The 17837-nt window shown below is 40.6% G+C and overlaps 1 protein-coding gene across 3 annotated transcripts in view; it reads right to left on the reverse strand.

The window, feature by feature from the left end:
* Positions 1 to 17837, reverse strand: part of ANO6 (anoctamin 6) — a 218413-nt gene that overhangs the window by 35734 nt on the left and 164842 nt on the right. For all 3 annotated transcript variants that reach the window (XM_031000832.3, XM_031000833.3, XM_031000831.3), the window contains 2 exons: positions 8380 to 8522; positions 6185 to 6262 (listed from right to left, as the gene is read on the reverse strand). In XM_031000832.3, the coding sequence (XP_030856692.1) occupies positions 6185 to 6262; positions 8380 to 8522 (221 nt within the window). The remainder of the gene's footprint in view (positions 1 to 6184; positions 6263 to 8379; positions 8523 to 17837) is intronic.

Raw genomic sequence — 17837 nt, forward strand, 5'->3', positions numbered from 1 at the left:
TAGATGTGTGGTGTTATTTCTGAGGCCTCTGTTCTGTTCCATTGGTCTATATCTCTGTTTTGGTACCAGTACCATGCTGTTTTGGTTACTGTAGCCTTGTAGTATAGTTTGAAGTCAGGTAGTGTGATGCATCCAGCTTTTTTCTTTTTGCTTAGGATTGTCTTGGCAATGCAGGCTTTTTGGTTCCATATGAACTTTAAAGTAGTTTTTTCCAGTTCTGTGAAGAAAGCCATTGGTAGCTTGATGGGGATGGAACTGAATTTATAAATTACTTTGGGCAGTATGGCCATTTTCACGATATTGATTCTTCTTATCCATGAGTGTGGAATATTCTTCCATTTGTTTGTGTTCTCTTTTACTTCGTTGAGCAGTGGTTTGTAGTTCTCCTTGAAGAAGTCCTTCATATCCCTTTTAAGTTGGATTCCTAGGTATTTTATTCTCTTTGTAGCAATTGTGAATGGGAGTTCACTCATGATTTGGCTGTTTGTCTCTTAATGGTGTATAGGAGTGCTTGTGATTTTTGCACATTGATTTTGTATCCTAATATTTTGTTGAAGTTGCTTATTAGCTTAAGGAGATTTTGGGCTGAGATGATGGGGTTTTCTAAATATAAAATCATGTCATCTGCAAACAGGGACAATTTGACTTCCTCATTTCCTAATTGAATACCCTTTATTTCTTTCTCTTGCCTGACTGCCCTGGCCAGAACTTCCAACACTATGTTGAATGGGAGTGCAGAGAGAGGGCATCCTTGTCTTGTGCCAGTTTTCAAACGGAATGCTTCCAGTTTTTGCGCATTCAGTATGATATTGGCTGTGGGTCTGTCATAAATAGCTCTTATTATTTTGAAACATGTTCCATCAATACCTAGTTTATTGAGAGTTTTTAGCAGGAAGGGCTATTGAATTTTGTCAAAGGCCTTTTCTGCATCTATTGAGATAATCATGTGGTTTTTGTCACTAGATCTGTTTATGTGATAGATTACGTTTATTGATTTGCATATGTTGAACCAGCCTTGCATCCCAGGGATGAAGCCTACTTGATCGTGTTGGATAAGCTTTTTGATGTACTGCTGGATTCGGTTTGCCAGTATTTTATTGAGGATTTTCACATCGATGTTCATCAGGGATACTGGCCTAAAATTCTCTTTTTTTGTTGTGTCTCTGCCAGGCTTTGGTATCAGGATGATGTTGGCCTCACAAAATGAGTTAGGGAGGATTCTCTCTTTTTCTATTGATTGGAATAGTGTCAGAAGGAATGGTAGCAGCTCCTCTTTGTACCTCTGGTAGAATTTGGCTGTGAATTCTTCTGGTCCTGGACTTTTTTTAGTTGGTAGGCTATTAATTATTGCCTCAATTTCAGAGCCTGAAATTGATCTATTCAGAGATTCAACTTCTTCCTGGTTTAGTGTTGGGAGGGTGTATGTGTCCAGGAATTTATCCATTTCTTGTAGATTTTCTGGTTTATTTGCATAGAGGTGTTTATAGTATTCTCTGATGAGTTTGTATTTCTATGGGATCAGTGGTGATATCCCCTTTATCATTTTTTATTGCATCTACTTGATTCTTCTCTCTTTTCTTCTTTATTAGTCTTGCTAGCCATCTACCAGTTTTGTTGATCTCTTCAAAAAACCAGCTCCTGGATTCACTGATTTTTTGAAGGGTTTTTTGTGTCTCTATCTTTTTCAGTTCTGCTCCTAGTTATTTCTTGCCTTCTGCTAGCTTTTGAATGTGTTTGCTCTTGCTTCTCTAGTTCTTTTAATTATGATGTTAGGCCGTTGATTTTAGATCGTTCCTGCTTTCCTTTGTGGGCATTTAGTGCTATAAATTTCCCTCTACACACTGCTTTAAATGTGTCTCAGAGATTCTGGCATGTTGCATCTTTGTTCTCATTGGTTTCAAAGAACATCTTTATTTCTGCCTTCATTTCATTATGTACCCAGTAGTCATTTAGGAGCAGGTTGTTCAGTTTCCATGTAGTTGTGCGGTTTTGAATGAGTTTCTTAATCCTGAGTTCTAGTTTGATTGCACTGTGGTCTGAGAGACAGTTTGTTGTGATTTCTGTTCTTTCACATTTGCTGAGGAGTGCTTTACTTCCAATTATGTGGTCAATTTTAGAATATATGTGATGTGGTGCTGAGAAGAATGTATATTCTGTTGATTTGGGGTGGAGAGTGCTGTAGATGTCTATTAGGTCTGCTTGTTGCAGATCTGAGTTCAGGTCCTGGATATCCTTGTTAACCTTCTGTCTTGTTGATCTAATATTGACAGTGGGGTGTTAAAGTCTCCCATTATTATTGTGTGGGAGTCTAAGTCTCTTTGCAGGTCTCTAAGGACTTGCTTTATGAATCTGGGTGCTCCTGTATTGGGTGCATGTATATTTAGGATTCTTAGCTCTTCTTGTTGAATTGATCCCTTTACCATTACATAATGGCCTATTTTGTCTCTCTTTTGATCTTTGTTGGTTTAAAGTCTGCTTTATGAGAGACTAGGATTGCAACGCCTGCTTTTTTTTTGCTTTCCATTTGCTTGATAGATCTTCCTCCATCCCTTTATTTTGAGCCTATATGTGTCTTTGCACATAAGATGGGTCTCCTGAATTCAGCACACTGATGGGTCTTGACTCTTTATCCAATTTGCCAGTCTGTGTCTTTTAATTGGGGCATTTAGCCCATTTACGTTTAAGGTTAATATTGTTATGTGTGAATTTGATCCTGTCATTATGACGTTCGCTGCTTATTCTGCCCGTTAATTAAAGCAGTTTCTTCATAGCATCGACGGTCTTTACAATTTGGCATGTTTTTACTGGGGTTGGTACCGGTTGTTCCTTTCCATGTTTAGTGCTTGTTTCAGGAGCTCTTGTAAGGCAGGCCTGGTGGTGACAAAATCTCTCAGCATTTGCTTGTCTGTAAAGGATTTTATTTCTCCTTCACTTATGAAGCTTAGTTTGGCTGGATATGAAATTCTGGGTTGAAAATTCTTTTCTTTAAGAATGTTGAATATTGGCCCCCATTCTTTTCTGGCTTGTTGGGTTTCTGCCAAGAGATGTGCTGTTAGTCTGATGGGCTTCCCTTTGTGGGTAACTCGGCCTTTCTCTCTGGCTGTCCTTAACACTTTTTCCTTCATTTCAACCTTGGTGAATCTGACAATTATGTGTCTTGGGGTTGCTGTTCTCAAGGAGTATCTTTGTGGTGTTCTCTGTATTTCCTGAATTTGAATGTTGGCCTGCTTTGCTAGGTTGGGGAATTTCTCCTGGATAATATCCTGCAGAGTGTTTTCCAACTTGGTTCCATTCTCCCTGTCACTTTCAGATACACCAATCAAACACAGATTTGGTCTTTTCACATAGTCCCATATTTCTTGGAGGCTTTGTTCGTTGCTTTTCACTTTTTTTTCTAACCTTGTCTTCTCTCTTTATTTCATTAATTTGATCTTCAATCACTGATACCCTTTCTTCCACTTGATCGAATTGGCTACTGAAGCTTGTGCATGCAACACAAAGTTCCCGTGCCATGGTTTTCAGCTCCATCAGGTCATTTAAGGTCTTCTCTACATTGTTTATTCTAGTTAGCCATTTGTCTAAAGTTTTTTCAAGATTTTTAGCTTCCTTGCGATGGGTTAGAACATTATCTTTTAGCTCAGAGAGGTCTGTTATTACCCACCTTCTGAAGCCTACTTCTGTCAACTTGTCAAAGTCATTCTCTGTCCAGCTTTGTTCTGTTGCTGGTGAGGAGCTGTGATCCTCTGGAGGGGAAGAGATGCTCTGATTTTTAGAATTTTCAGCTTTTCTGCTGGTTTCTCCCCATCTTTGTGGTTTTATCTACCTTTGGTCTTTGATGTTGGCGACCTACAGATGGGGTTTTGGTGTAGATGACCTTTTTGTTGATGTTTATGCTATTCCTTTCTGTCTGTCTGTTTTCCTTCTAACAGTCAGGTCCCTCAGCTGCAGGTCTGTTGGAGTTCCACTCCAGACCCTGTTTGCCTGGGTATCACCAGCGGAGGCTGCAGAACAGCAAATATTGCTGCCTGATCCTTCCTCTGGAAGCTTCATCCCAGAGAGATAGCACCCTATATGAGGTGTCTGTCGGCCCCCAGTGGTAGGTGTTTCCCAGTTAGGCTAAACGGGGGTCAGGGACCCATTTGAGGAGGCAGTCTGTCCGTTCTCAGAGCTCAAACGCTGTGTTGGGAGAACCACTGCTCTCTTCAGAGCTGTCAGACAGGGACATTTAAGTCTGCACAAGTTTCTGCTGCCTTTTGTTCAGCTATGCCCTGCCCACAGAGGTGGAGTCTGGATGCATTAGGCCTTGTTGAGGTGCGGTGGGCTCTGCCCAGTTTGAGCTTCCTGGCCGCTTTGTTTACCTACTCAAGCCTCAGCAATGGTGGACGCCCCTCCCCTAGCTAGGCTGCCACCTCGCAGATTGATCCCAGACTGCTGCGCTAGCAGTGAGGAAGGCTCCTTGGGCATGGGACCCACTGAGCCAGGCATGGTAGAGAATCACTTTGTCTGCTGGTTGCTAAGACCTTGGGAAAAGTGCAGTATTTGGGCAGGGGGTGTCCTGTTCTTCCAGATAGTCTGTCACGGCTTCCCTTGGCTAGGAAAGGGAAATCCCCCGACCCCTTGTGCTTCCTGGGTGAGGCGATGCCCTGCCCTGCTTCAGCTCGCCCTCTGTGGGCAGCACCCACTGTCCAACCAATCCCAATGAGATGAACCAGGTACCTCAGTTGGAAATGCAGAAATCACCCGTCTTCTGCACTGATCACGCTGGGAGCAGCAGATGGGAGCTGTTCCTATTTGGCCATCTTGGCAACTCCCTTTTTAAGATTTTTTTTGAGATGGAGTCTCACTCTGTCACCCAGGCTGGAGTGCAGTGGTGCAGTCTCGGCTCCCTGCAACCTCCACCTCCTGGACTCAAGCAATTCACCTGCCTCAGTCTCCCAAGCAGCTGAGATCACAGGTGCACTTGGCTAATTTTTGTATTTTTAGTAAAGACAGGGTTTCGCCATGTTGGCCAGGCTGATCTTGAACTCCTGACCTCAGGTGATCTGCTGCCTCGGCCTCCCAAAGTGCTGGGATTACAGGCGTGAGCCACCATGCCTGGCCTTTAATTTTTTTTTAATGTTTTTGGAATTTATTATAGTATATGGTTTAAAGTAAGACTTTAACATTTATTGTTCCCCCAAATAGCTAACAAGTATTCCATTACTATTTATTGAATAATCTCCACTTGTCTGATGGATTTATAATGCCTCTTTTCTAACATATTACATTTTTATTGCTATCAGGGGCTATTTCTAGGCTTCATGTGCTATTCTTGAATCTGGCTGTTCTTGAGCCATTAAAACTCACACTAAATTATTATATCACTAATATGATTCCATCAATAAGCCTAAAACTAACTTAGTAAGTACTGATATTTTACAGAAAATGTGTTTCTATCTAGAATCATTCATTTAATCATCATTCATTCAGATCCTTTACAACTTTCAAGAGTTTTTATGTTTTCTTTGATAGTTCCTATTATCTTTTTGTTAAGGGTATTCCTAGACATTTTATTTATTTTATTTTTGAGATGGAGTCTTGCTCTGTTACCCAGTCGAGTGCAGTGGTGTGATTTTCACTCACTGCAACCTCCGTCTCCTGGGTTCAAGTGATTCTCGTGCCTCAGCCTCCCGAGTAGCTGGGACTACAGGTGTGTGACACCATGCCTGGCTAATTTTTGTATTTTCAGTAGTGACGGGGTTTCATCATGTTGGCCAGGCTGGTCTTGACTCCTGACCTCAGGTGATCCGCCCACCTTGACCTCCCAAGGTGCTTGGATTATAGGCATGAGCCACCGCCCCCGGCCAACATTTTATTTTGATTGTTGCTGTTGGAAAATTTTAGAATTCTTAATGTCTTCCATTTGATCTTCACCAGAAACTGGAAAATCCTGAATCACTGATTTAAACAGATGAGGTGAAAAGAACTAGAAGAACCACTGTGAACAGATAAGGTATCTTGAACCTTGGGAGTTGCTCTATGTGGTGGCTAAAATAGTTATCTGGAAATATCTGTCTGTCTCTCTGAGACCATATAGTTTCCAGGCTCAGCATTTAGTTTCCTCAACATTTAAAATTAGATATTAAAAAAAGTTACATAATAAAAACATTTTTAATTATTCAAAACATGTTTGTGATAGAATTACCCAGAAAAAGACAGCACTGGCACAGAGGGTTATCCGTATACATTTTCCCCAGGCAGTAAAGGGAATGCGTTCTTCTTCCTAATTACAAAAACAAAAAAGTTTAGTCAATCAAGGGATTACTGTAATAAAATTATTTTTCTCCTGACTGGCCAATAAATCTTAGACTTAATTTTAAAAAATTAGTTTGCAAGCATAGTCTCCTTACTCATAATTGCACTTTTTTGTTAACAATTTCAAAGTCACACATCACAAAACATGTGCAGTGTTCATTTTAATAAGTTTTTGGAAAATGCAAGCATGAATAAACTGTTTATCGGCCACGACCCGAGCTCAGGAATCTGGGTGTCTGATGGTGCCAAGCTGCAAAGCTATACTTCTGGGCTTGTCTTAGGTTTTAGAAATTGCTGTGATGATAGCGCAGAGCACAGGCAAGACAAAAAGTTTCCTAGATGTCTGCAAATACTAGGTATCCACTATGTGTTTCTTGGTTGGGCTTTCTATATTAACTTTGAATAAATTTTTAGAGGATTTCCATTTTATAGTTCATAAAAATATATTTAAATTCTTAAGAGTAGAAATCAACCCTCTACATGATTTACCTGTATTGTAAGAGCAGCCTAATAACAGCTGCAAATACTTACAGAGTATTTAACTCTGTGCCAGGCACTATTCTAAGTAGCTTCTATACATTAACTCAATCCTTAGCTGCGATCATGAGGAAACAACTGTATTATTCCCATTTTATAGATGAGGTCACTGAGGCACCGGGAAGTTAACTAATTGGTCCAAGATCACCCAACTAGTAAGTTGCTGTGGTCAGACATGAACTCTGGCATCAGAGACTTCACCATCACACTATAGGCCTCTCTAAACAAAGGGAGGGTATGTGGGCAATGAAAGTGAAACGAGGAATAACGTTAAAGAAAAAGGAACCTTCACTTGCAATGTTTTAACAAGTAACATTTCAAGGGAAATTTAACTTATAAGCTGGCAATTTTAACTATAAAATTGGCAGGTTTAAATGACCAGATTGTCTTTTCTTCAGTATTTTTCCCATGTTGCTGGTATTATAAGATTTTTTAGTGCTCAAACGACTTCATAAACATCTAATTTTGTTTAAGTTTCGGCTTTCATTTCTGAATATACAGTCTTTCAACAACATATGCTTTGACCCTGTCCTCTCTAGTAAACAGCAGGAACTATTCATAATGTGGATTATTTGAAGCTTTTACATTGCGAAAGACAAATGTCACTTTCTACTGGTAATTGAACCTCGTTTTTTCCCATTTGTAAAAGGAAGAGGTTGAACTGTTCCCTCTGGTTCCTTTTAGTGCCAACATTTTGTAAATCTGTGATTCAATTTATAAAACCTATAGTTGGGAACACTTTCAGACATTCTTGGTAATAGCATTTTCTTTCCAAGAGCTATTCGTATTCAGAACCTACTGTTCTTATGCTGATGACTGCAAGTACAATCAGCTCAAAGTTTTCTGTGTTGATGGAAAGAAGCAAGAATGCAGATGATTTAAAGATCATCTTTCAGGGACTTTGGAATATTTATACAGACAGAATATAGTTTTTTATCTTTGGAGTAGTGGTAGCAGCAGCAAATCTACCTTTCCGATGACATAGAATACCTAGCACAGTACCTGAACAGAGTTGGACCTCAAAAAATACTTTCCTTCTTCCTCCATCCTTTCTCCAACTTTAGGATGAAGGCCACACTACTTTCTGCACATCCCAACCAGAAGGTGGAGCAGTGGCTGAGGCTTACTGCAAGATAAAGGGGCAGCTGGTCTAGGATGAATAAGGGGCTGGAATAATGAAAGTATACGTGAAAAATTGAGAATCAACTATAAAAACCAGTGCCTCTTTCCTTATATCTCTATGTCACAGTAAAAATTTTTTTTTATATTTTTACTGTTTTTATGAAAGAAGGGGCCCCATTTATCTCCTGTGTCTACTGTTCTAAGCAGTGCTTCTTCACTTTGGCTGCACATCAGAATCACCAAAGGAGCTTTCAAAAAAACCCCTGTGCTCAGAATACCCCCAGGTTACTAAGTACCAGAGTATGTAGTGATGGAACTCAGGTATCAATATTTTTTAAGCTCCCCCAAGTGATTCTAATGTGCGGCCAAGGAGGAGAACCACAGCAGTAAGTAGATTAAACTGCACCTAAATACGACCCTGCTTACCTGAGTAATCTCATTTATCACTACGTGAGTACATCGTGCTTCGTATTCTGGTCGGGCTTGTTCTTCCTGCTGTAACTCAACAGTATCCCATTCATACTCAAGTTCTGCCTGGCGTCGCTTCCAAAACTCCAAAAACAAGGTAACTAACAGAGAGACAGAACAGCTTGTGTGGATTTTCAATGATGACTGATGTTTCAGAAATCTGTACTGAATAATATTAATTATCCATTGTACTGGCCTGTTTTCACACTGCTATAAAGAACTACCTGGACTGGGTAATTTATAAAGGAAAGAGGTTTAATTGACTCACAGTTCTGCATGGCTGGGGAGGCCTCAGGAAACTTAAAATCATGGTGTAAGGCGAAGGGAAAGCAAAACACGTCTTACATGGCAATAGGAGAGAGAGAGCACGGAGGAAAGTGCCACAGCTTTAAACCATCAGATCTCATGAGAACTCACTCACTATCATGAGAACAGGATGGGGGAAATCCACCCCCATGATCCAATCACCTCCCACCAGGCCCCTCCCCTGACACATGGGGATTATAATTCGACATGAGATTTGGGTGGGGACACAGAGCCAAACCATATCATCCATAATACTTTTGTATATGGCAAATCAAATCTAAATTATAGGAGATACTACTATTTAAAAGGGAAAAACATGATTTTAAAGAAAATGTTGGTAATTTACAACATTATGAAATAGACTATAGATTCTGGGAAAGGCAATATGATGGTCAGAAGACATGTGAGTATGTCTGACACTGAGGCATATGTTCCAGCACCTTATTGCCAACTAAAACACAAATAATGATCACAGTTCCAAAGGAGCTCATGGTCCATCCTTCATCTGCTTTTCCCCGTGCCCTCATTCTTGTACTCTCCTTTCCTTCCTAAGGGCCTACAGTGGAAGAGAAATACTTTAGGATGTCCCAAATAAATTAATATTCATTCATATGGAAAACTGGTATTTTTCTCAATCTTACATAAAGTATGACTAAAATAATTTTTTAGGAATCATTTTTCAGAATTTTTAACTTTAAATACTAAATAAAAACATTAAATGTTAATTGAAAAAATGCAGTTTCAGAGTAAATACCCTATGCCCTTCTAATCAGACTGCAAACCCTAAGTCCTTCCTATAAAAAAAAAATTCTGTAATCACCACTCTTCTATTTACAAACATTCTTTGAGTGTCTACTATCAGCTGGGAATAAAGAGAAAACAAGACACAGTCCCTGATTCAAGGAGCTCCTAGGCATATGAGAATTATGCTGTCCTTGAACTGACAGGTATAGTTGATTATTAAGAGGGCTATGATAAAGGTAAGCACAGGTTGCTCTGGGCACACAGAACCAGAACATTTAACTGGGTGTTTCGGGGAAGGCCATCCCAGAGAAGGGGACCACTGTGATGAGTCTTGAGATGCCTCAGAGATGATCAGGTGAAGGTGGTGGTGGGTGGAACACTAAGGCCACCTGCCCCCAGGGAGCTGCACATGCAAAGGCACGGAGGCCAGAGGGCCAGGTACTTTCCCAAAACTGCAAATAATCTGGTAGTAAGCGAAAGGTGTGATGGAGGTGGGGCAGCCAGGTAAGAGCTCTGCAGGGGCACATCACAAAGGGTTTTCTGTGCTTTGAAAGGAGTTTAGAGAGTTTAACGTACAGATGGAGGAGACTTTGAAGGTAGTCTAGAGTGAGACTAGGGGCAGGGAGACCTGCTGGCAGGTACATGATGCGGCAGGATCCTTGAGGGACGTTGAGAAGGCAGACGGATGGATGCAGGTATGACAGAAGGATGCTAGCCAGGTTTCTGGCTTAGGCAATATCCTAAATTCTAGTGGCATTCCTTGGAAATAGGAAGTGTGTTAAGAAGGTCAAGTGTGCAAGAGGAGACAACTGGTTTGGTTACGATCAGATGCAATGTATGTGGACTACTCAAGAAGAAATGTCCAGTAGATAGGTTAAAGTCTACAACATAGGAGGAAGATCTGGATTGAGATGGATTTTCATTGTTTTAAGTGGCAATTGGGGCCATGAGAGAATAAGACCATTAAATGAGGTGCAGGGTAGTAATCACACCCTGGCTGCACGTAAGAAGGACCAGGGAGCTTTTACAAAATACTGAGCCCAGGTACCACCCTGTAAATTATAAATTATGATTTTTGGTCTGGAAAGGGGCCTGAGCATAGTTGTTTTGTTTGTTTTTGTTTTGTTTTTAAGGTTTAATATGCAGTCAGGGTGGAGACTCACTGAAGTAGAGAGTGAAGAGAGCCAGAATGAAATCCTGCAGACCCTGCAGCAGGCAGCCTGAAATGCAGGAGGCAGTCTTGGGATGCACCTGTAAGGAGCAAGAATCCAACACTCCCCAATGGCAAAGACAACTGAACATGTTTAAAAGCACTCACTTCCTAGCAGTGTTTGTTTTGACTACTACTTTTCCAGTAAGTTAGAGTAGAAATAACCTGGATGTTGGAATCAGGATCAAATTGTTGAGTGTTTTATATAGAGGGTGATGGCTACTGAGAAACAACCCAGACATTTGTGCTTCTGTACCTGCCCAAGGGGAAATGAAGTGAGTATTGGCTTCTTTGTCAATGGGATGGAAATCCAGAGGGCACCATGTCCTTTTGTGGACTGACATGTGACTGGCTGGTCTTGCTGCCCAGCTGAGCCATGCTGCTCTCAGGTGGCAGATACTCCCCAAAGAGATCCTGTTGGGAGGAATGAGCCAACCCTCCCTAGGCTGCATATGAAGCAGCATAACAAACACCACCCACTTACCAAAGTCCCCCAAGGTTCTGCATCTCCTTGATAAACTCCCATACATCTCCATCAACAGAGGACTCTACTTTTTAATCTACCAAGAATCCTACTGCCAGTATTGCATATGCCCCCACCCCTGAAGCTCCCTCAGCTCTGTCTCCCACTCTGTAATTATGAAATCATTCCAGTGGTCATGTGCATTCTCTTAGAAAGGGCCCATTTTATTCCCTTTGTCAACCCTTCTTCTGCCCTTCAAAATATTAATACATAGCACTCATGCATCCCAACCTATATCTGCTTCTAGGTCTACTGTCTATCATACCCACTGGAATGTCACCTTCACATGTGCAGGGATTTGGTTTTGTTCATAGCAGAAGCACTACGACATAGTAGGCACGTAACGAATGAATGCACTGAATGAACAAACTGAAGGAAACCACCCAGAAACTGGAGGACCCCCACCACCTGGGGAATAATCCACTCAGAGGTCCCAGCTGACTCCAACTGCTCACCTCTACACATAACCACCCACTCTCCTTACTTCCTGCTATGCTAGTCTACTTGGGCCTTCAGTACCTCCTGTACAGATGTACCTTGATTTATCATGCTTTACAGATAGTGTTTTTATCTTCTTACGAATTGATTGTTTGTGGCAACCCCATGGTGAGCCTCTATCAATGCCATTTTTCCAACAACATGTACCCACTTTGTGTCACATTTTAGTAATACTCACATTTCAAATTTTTCATTATTATTGTATCTTTTATAGTGGTCTGTGATAAGTGATCTTTGATGTTACTATTGTAATTGTTTTGGGGCAACATGAAGTGCACCTATGTAAGATAGCAAAATTAACAAATGTGTGTGGTCTGACCATTCCACTGACTGGCTGCTCCCCCATCTCTCTGCCTCTCTTCTGGCCTCTCTATTCTTTGAGATGCAACAGCAGTGAAATTAGGCCAATTAATTACCCTACAATGGCTTCAAGGTGTTCAAGTGAAAGCAAGACTCACACATCTCTCACTTTAAATGAAAACTAGAAATTACTAAGTTTAGTGAGGAAGGCATATCGAAAGCTAGGCCTCTTGTGCCAGTTTGCCAAGCTGTGAGTGCAAAGGGAAAGTTCTTGAAGGATATGAAAAGTACTACTCCAGTGAACACACAAATGACAAAAAAGTGAAACAACCTTATTGCTGATATGGAGAAAGTTTTAATGATCTGGATAGAAGACCAAACCAGCCACAATATTCCCTTAGACCAAAGCCTAATTCAGAGCAAGGCCAGAACCCCCTTCCACTCTATGAAGGCTGAGAGAGGTGAGGAAGCTGCAGAAGAAAAGTTTGAAGCTAGCAGAGGTTGGTTCATGAGGTTTAAGGAAAGAAATCATCTCCATAGCATAGAAGTGCAAGGTGAAGTAGCAAGTGCTAACTGGCAGCAAGTTATCCAGAAGATCTAGCTAAGATCATTGATGAAGGTAGCTACACAACAGACTTTCAAGGTAGATGAAATAGCCTCCCATTGGAAGAAGATGTCATCTGGGACTTTCACAGCTAGAGAGAAGTCAACGCCTGGCTTCAGAACTTCTAAGGACAGGCTCACTCTCTTGTTAGGGGCTAATGCAGCTGGTGACTTCATGTTGAAGCCAACACTCTTAGATCATTCCAAAAACCCTAGGGCCTTTAAGAATTATGTGAAATCTACTCTGCCTGTACTCTAAATGGAACAATAGAGCCTAGATGACAAGCACATCTGTTTATAACATGGTGTGTTGAATTATTTTAAGCCCATTGTTCATAAAAAATTACTCTTTTAAAAAAATTACTGCTCATTGGCAATGCATCCACTCACCCAAGAACTCTGATGGAGATGTACAGAGATTAATATTGTTTTCATGGCTATGAACACAACATCCATTCTGCAGCCCATAGATCAAGGAGTCATTTCAACTTTTACATTTTATTATTTAAGAAATACATTTAGTGAGGCTACAGCTGCCATAGATAGTAATTATTTGGCTAGATATTGGCAAAATAAACAGAAATCTTCTGGAAAAGATTCACCATTCTAGATGTCATTAAGAACATTTATAATTCATGGGAGGAGGTGAAGATGTCAACATTAACAGGAGTTTAGAAGACGTTGATTCTAACCCTCATGGATGACTTTGAGAAGTTCAAGACTTCAGTGGAGGAAGTCACTGCAGATGTGGTAGAAAGAGCAAGAAGGACTAGAAATGGAGCCTGAAGATGTGACTGAACTGCTGTAGTCTCCTGATCAAACTTGAAGGAATGAGAAGTTGCTTTCTATGGATCTGCAAAGAAAGTGGTTTCTTGAGATGGAATCTACTCCTGGTGAAGATGCTGTCATTATTGAAATGACAACAAAGGATTTAGAATATTACACAAACTTAGTAGATAAAGCTGTAGTAGGGTTTGAGAGGATTGACTCCAATTTTCAAAGAAGTTCTACTATGGGTAAAATGCTACCACACAGTATCACATGCTAGATAACTCTTTTGTGAAAAAAGAGTCCACTGATGTGGCAAACTTCATTGTTGTCTTATTTTAAGAAATTTGCATAACTACCTAAACCTTCAGCAACCATCCTCCTACCTAATCAGTCAGCAGCCATCAATACCGAGGCAAGACCCTCTCACAGCAAAAAGATTAACACTCTCTAAAGGCTCAGATGATTGTCAGCATTTGTAGTAATAAAGTATTTTTTAATTAAGGTATGTACATTTTTTGACAATGCTATGCACACTCACTAGACTATAGTATAGTATAACCATAACTTTTATATGCACTGAGAAACAAAAATTTGTGTGGCTCCCTTTACTGTGATATTCGCTTTCTTGTGGTGGTCTGGAACCTTACCCACAGTATCTCTGAGGTAGTCCTGTACCTAGCAAGAGGCCAGGATAACCTTAGATGGAGAATATACCATGAAGCATTGACAGTTTACTGGTGAGATCAAGCTTTAGCACCTTGACTGTGGGGAGGAGTCCAGGGTCAACATGCTGAAGGAATTATCATGGGTACTCTTCTACCTCACAGACTGCAAACATACTCTTCCAGCATAACCATTTTTTAAAGTATGTTGTGACTAAGCACATTAAAATCTTGTTGCACTTTGACACTTACAGGCATAAATGAAAAACTGGTACTTATAAGCCTGTTAAAATTAGGCTGGAAGACTGGTGGTTTCTTATTTTTCCGATAGAAAGAAGGGTCTGCACCTGTGTCACATGAGGTAGAATCAAGGAGACTAAACTGACATTTTCTAACCCATTCTCATTTTTTTCACCGCACCAAAAATAATGCAATTATGTCAGTAAAAACCAAATTATTTCTGCATCTTTCTCAAAGCTTGCTGCAACTTCATTAATATACACTGTATTTTGTCATCAATCTAAAGACTGATAATAGCCAAATTATTGGCCGAACTCCTATGCTTGTCACTTTCTGTCTATGGGACTTTAGGTAATTGGCTTAATCTCCTTGAGTGTCATCTTCTTCATCTTTAAAATCGGAGTGTGATAGCCACTCATTTACTCAGTACCTATCTAGTATCTACCTCAGTATCTATAAAGTATCAACAGGAGATAATTCATGATAATATTCTTAACTTTTCTCACAAAGAGTAACATAAGCAACTCTAGTTGGTGCTATAAGGGAAGAACGGTGGATGTCTTCTTCCCTCCTCCCTGAATTTGAACATACTGGGTAAAATGCTTCTGTTTACAAAATTCTGCTATAGGAAGCAGTTCTGCCTGGGAAGTGATAGGATTGCAATGCAAGCAAGACATAGCCTGGTGTTAGCAAATCCTCAGCCTTGAAGGAAAACCCCTGGGAATTGCAGGGACAGGTGAGTGTTCTAGTTCCTTATTTCACTCAGCCACAGGTTCTGCAGAGTCTATGGAAGGCACTGCTAACCTAGTAGTCATCCAGTGTTTTGGAGTACTCCTGGGCCACGTCAGCGCTGACTCACAATGCTGTGTGTTCCAGATTGAGGGCACCAAGCCCTGGGGTGACCGTGCATGATCACAGACAGAAATTTCTGTTCTGTATCTTTTGCTCTCTCCCCCTGCAATAAGACAACTGATAGAACTTCAGCAGGGAGCAACACACTTCTGTTCTCTGGCAATCCAGAGGTGCTAGCTGATTAGACACAGTTAAAACTCTTACATCAACATATAATAAGAAAAGAGAAAGGTTGTCTGGAACTTGGGGATCAATAACAGCTCTTCCTCTTAATCAGGATATTATTGTATCTAAACAAAATATGCATCAGATGAAGAAGATGCACATATACATAAAAAGGTTTCAGAGCAGTAAAGTGTTATGGTGTTATATCCTGCATTGTCTAAGGACGAGACACACTCTGGTAGATGGGAATGTTCTGGTTGCTGTAAGAGTTTGCTGCTGAAGGTCTAGGATGTTTTAACGCCTTGAAACCATTTAGGCCTCATAACCCACAGGGGCAGAGAAGTTAGATTAACTTCCTCAGCCTTTATTGCAACTTTTTTTTTTTTTTAAGATGGAGTCTTACTCTGTCGCTCAGGCTGGAGTGCAGTAGTGTGATCTCGGCTCACTGCAAACTCTGCCTCCTGGATTCAAGCAATTCTTGTGCCTCAGCCTCCAGTTGGGATTACAGGTGTGCACCATCACACCTGGCTAATTTTTGTATTTTAGTAGAGGCGAGGTTTCAGCATGTTGGCCAGGCTGGTCTCAAACTCCTGACCTCAGTGATCCACCTGCCTCAGCCTCCCACAGTGCTGGGATTGCAGGCGTGAGCCACCACACCCAGCTGTTTATTCCAACCTCCTAATTCAAGGTCTAGAAACTCTCTTGCAGGTAGGGTTCCAGATCTATTTTTTAAAATGCCTGTCAGAAGCATCTGTATGTCACTTAAGTCAGAAACTGGGCTGAATGGAGTCAGGGTGGTGGTAGCAGGAGATGCATTATTTTGCTGGTGTGGACCTAGCAGAAGCAGCACAGGTCTGAAAGTAACAGTCACAGCAACTGTTTTCTGATCCCCAAGTGCAGCTAGTTAGGCTTCCTGATTCCCCAGGTCCTTAGTGAGCCAGATGACTGGTGGTTTTCTGGAAATAAGTAGGCCTAGTTTAGAACTCACCCCTCAAAGGTGAAAATTAAACATGGCAGTCATGCAGCCAAGTCTGATCCAGGGAGAATCAGGTGTAAGTAGGCAAGATGCAACAAGGAAGGGAGTGGGCAGGATGTGTTTAGAACCTTTACTTCAACCATGGGTTGGTGTTTAGGACTCTATGAATCAGTATGAACAGGTGGGCTGCCTTGTCCTAAAAGGATGGACATTTTTAAGGTACGTATATGATTTATATTATATTGATTACAAAAGGTTTTCTACTCTCAACTTTCATAATTTCTAGGGAGCAGAAAAATAAGTGCCATATGCATCTGGGCACAAAAAAGATGCTGCAGGAACATAATGGTGGTGATATGAATAACTTCACAAGAGGCTGTAGCCTGTTTGGTTCTGCAATTTCAGACTTTCTGTAAAGTGGTTCACAGCAGTAGTTCTCAAAGCAGAAGTAACAAGGAAAGCCACACAAAGCACTTAAAGTTTATCATACATATCCTTAAAAATATACATACGATGCTATAGGCAGTGCTGAAATACTTTCTGCATTCGAAAATCAGATAAAATCAGCAGCTAATGTGTAAGTCAGTTCTATAACCATGGTGTAGTTAATGATCAGAGAAGGGAAGGTTAGCTAGGAAATTTGAGGCTTGTCTTTCTAGTGTCAAAATTAACATTTTTTTGCTTTATTTCAAATGTCTTCTTTAATGGATGCTATCAGCATCCATTAGTATATGCAGTTTAGTAGATGCGTTAGAATGTTACACATTATGATTCAACGCTGAGAGTACAGTTAATAGTTAAAATGCTGACCCATGTGTTCAGCACCTAAGTTCTTACTGGGCGGAAGGGGAGGGCGGAGAAAGGTGTATTACAATGGAGGAGCACAGAGGATCTTAATACATACATTCAATCTTTATTCTTCTATGGGTCAAATATTAGCCAGAGTTTGGTCTCCAGCCAAAACATGCGAAATGGCTGAATGCCAATGTAACTGATTGGGATGTTTGGCCACCTTACAGTGCACTTTATCTGTGGAGCGGCAACAAATATCTCTAAAAAGTGAGCAAAATAACTGGATTGTCTGTTCTGTGATCCATTTGGTAATTCTTCGTAGGCACAGTCACTACCAAACAGAAATACTGCTGAGGACACTGTAAATAACTGATTCTGTGAGTTACATACATTGACGTGTTGTCTTTTAAAAAAATAAGAAACTTGGTTCAGTTTTTTCCTCGGCCTTCCTATAACCTGAATTCTGTTGTTCCTCATACTTACACAATGAAATTGGAAATGCATCTAATTTTGAAAATGGAAATTTTTCTTCTATGTTAGAACATTCAGATCAATTAAACATTTAAAGTTTGCATTTAAAGAAAATGATAATTGCCTCATTGTATTAATGATTCTATCCCAAAGTAAATAATATATAGTGGTAAAGTTCCCATATGGGAATTAGATCTTGCAGAATTATATCTGTTCTAGTTAGTAAGTAGAGTGTGTTGTTATTATACGAGTAGCAGATACTCATTAAATATCCGCTCACATAGAAGTGTATGGGGAAGAAAG

Source organism: Gorilla gorilla, chromosome 10 (genome assembly GCF_029281585.2).
Source record: "Gorilla gorilla gorilla isolate KB3781 chromosome 10, NHGRI_mGorGor1-v2.1_pri, whole genome shotgun sequence".
NCBI classification, from domain to species: domain Eukaryota; kingdom Metazoa; phylum Chordata; class Mammalia; order Primates; family Hominidae; genus Gorilla; species Gorilla gorilla.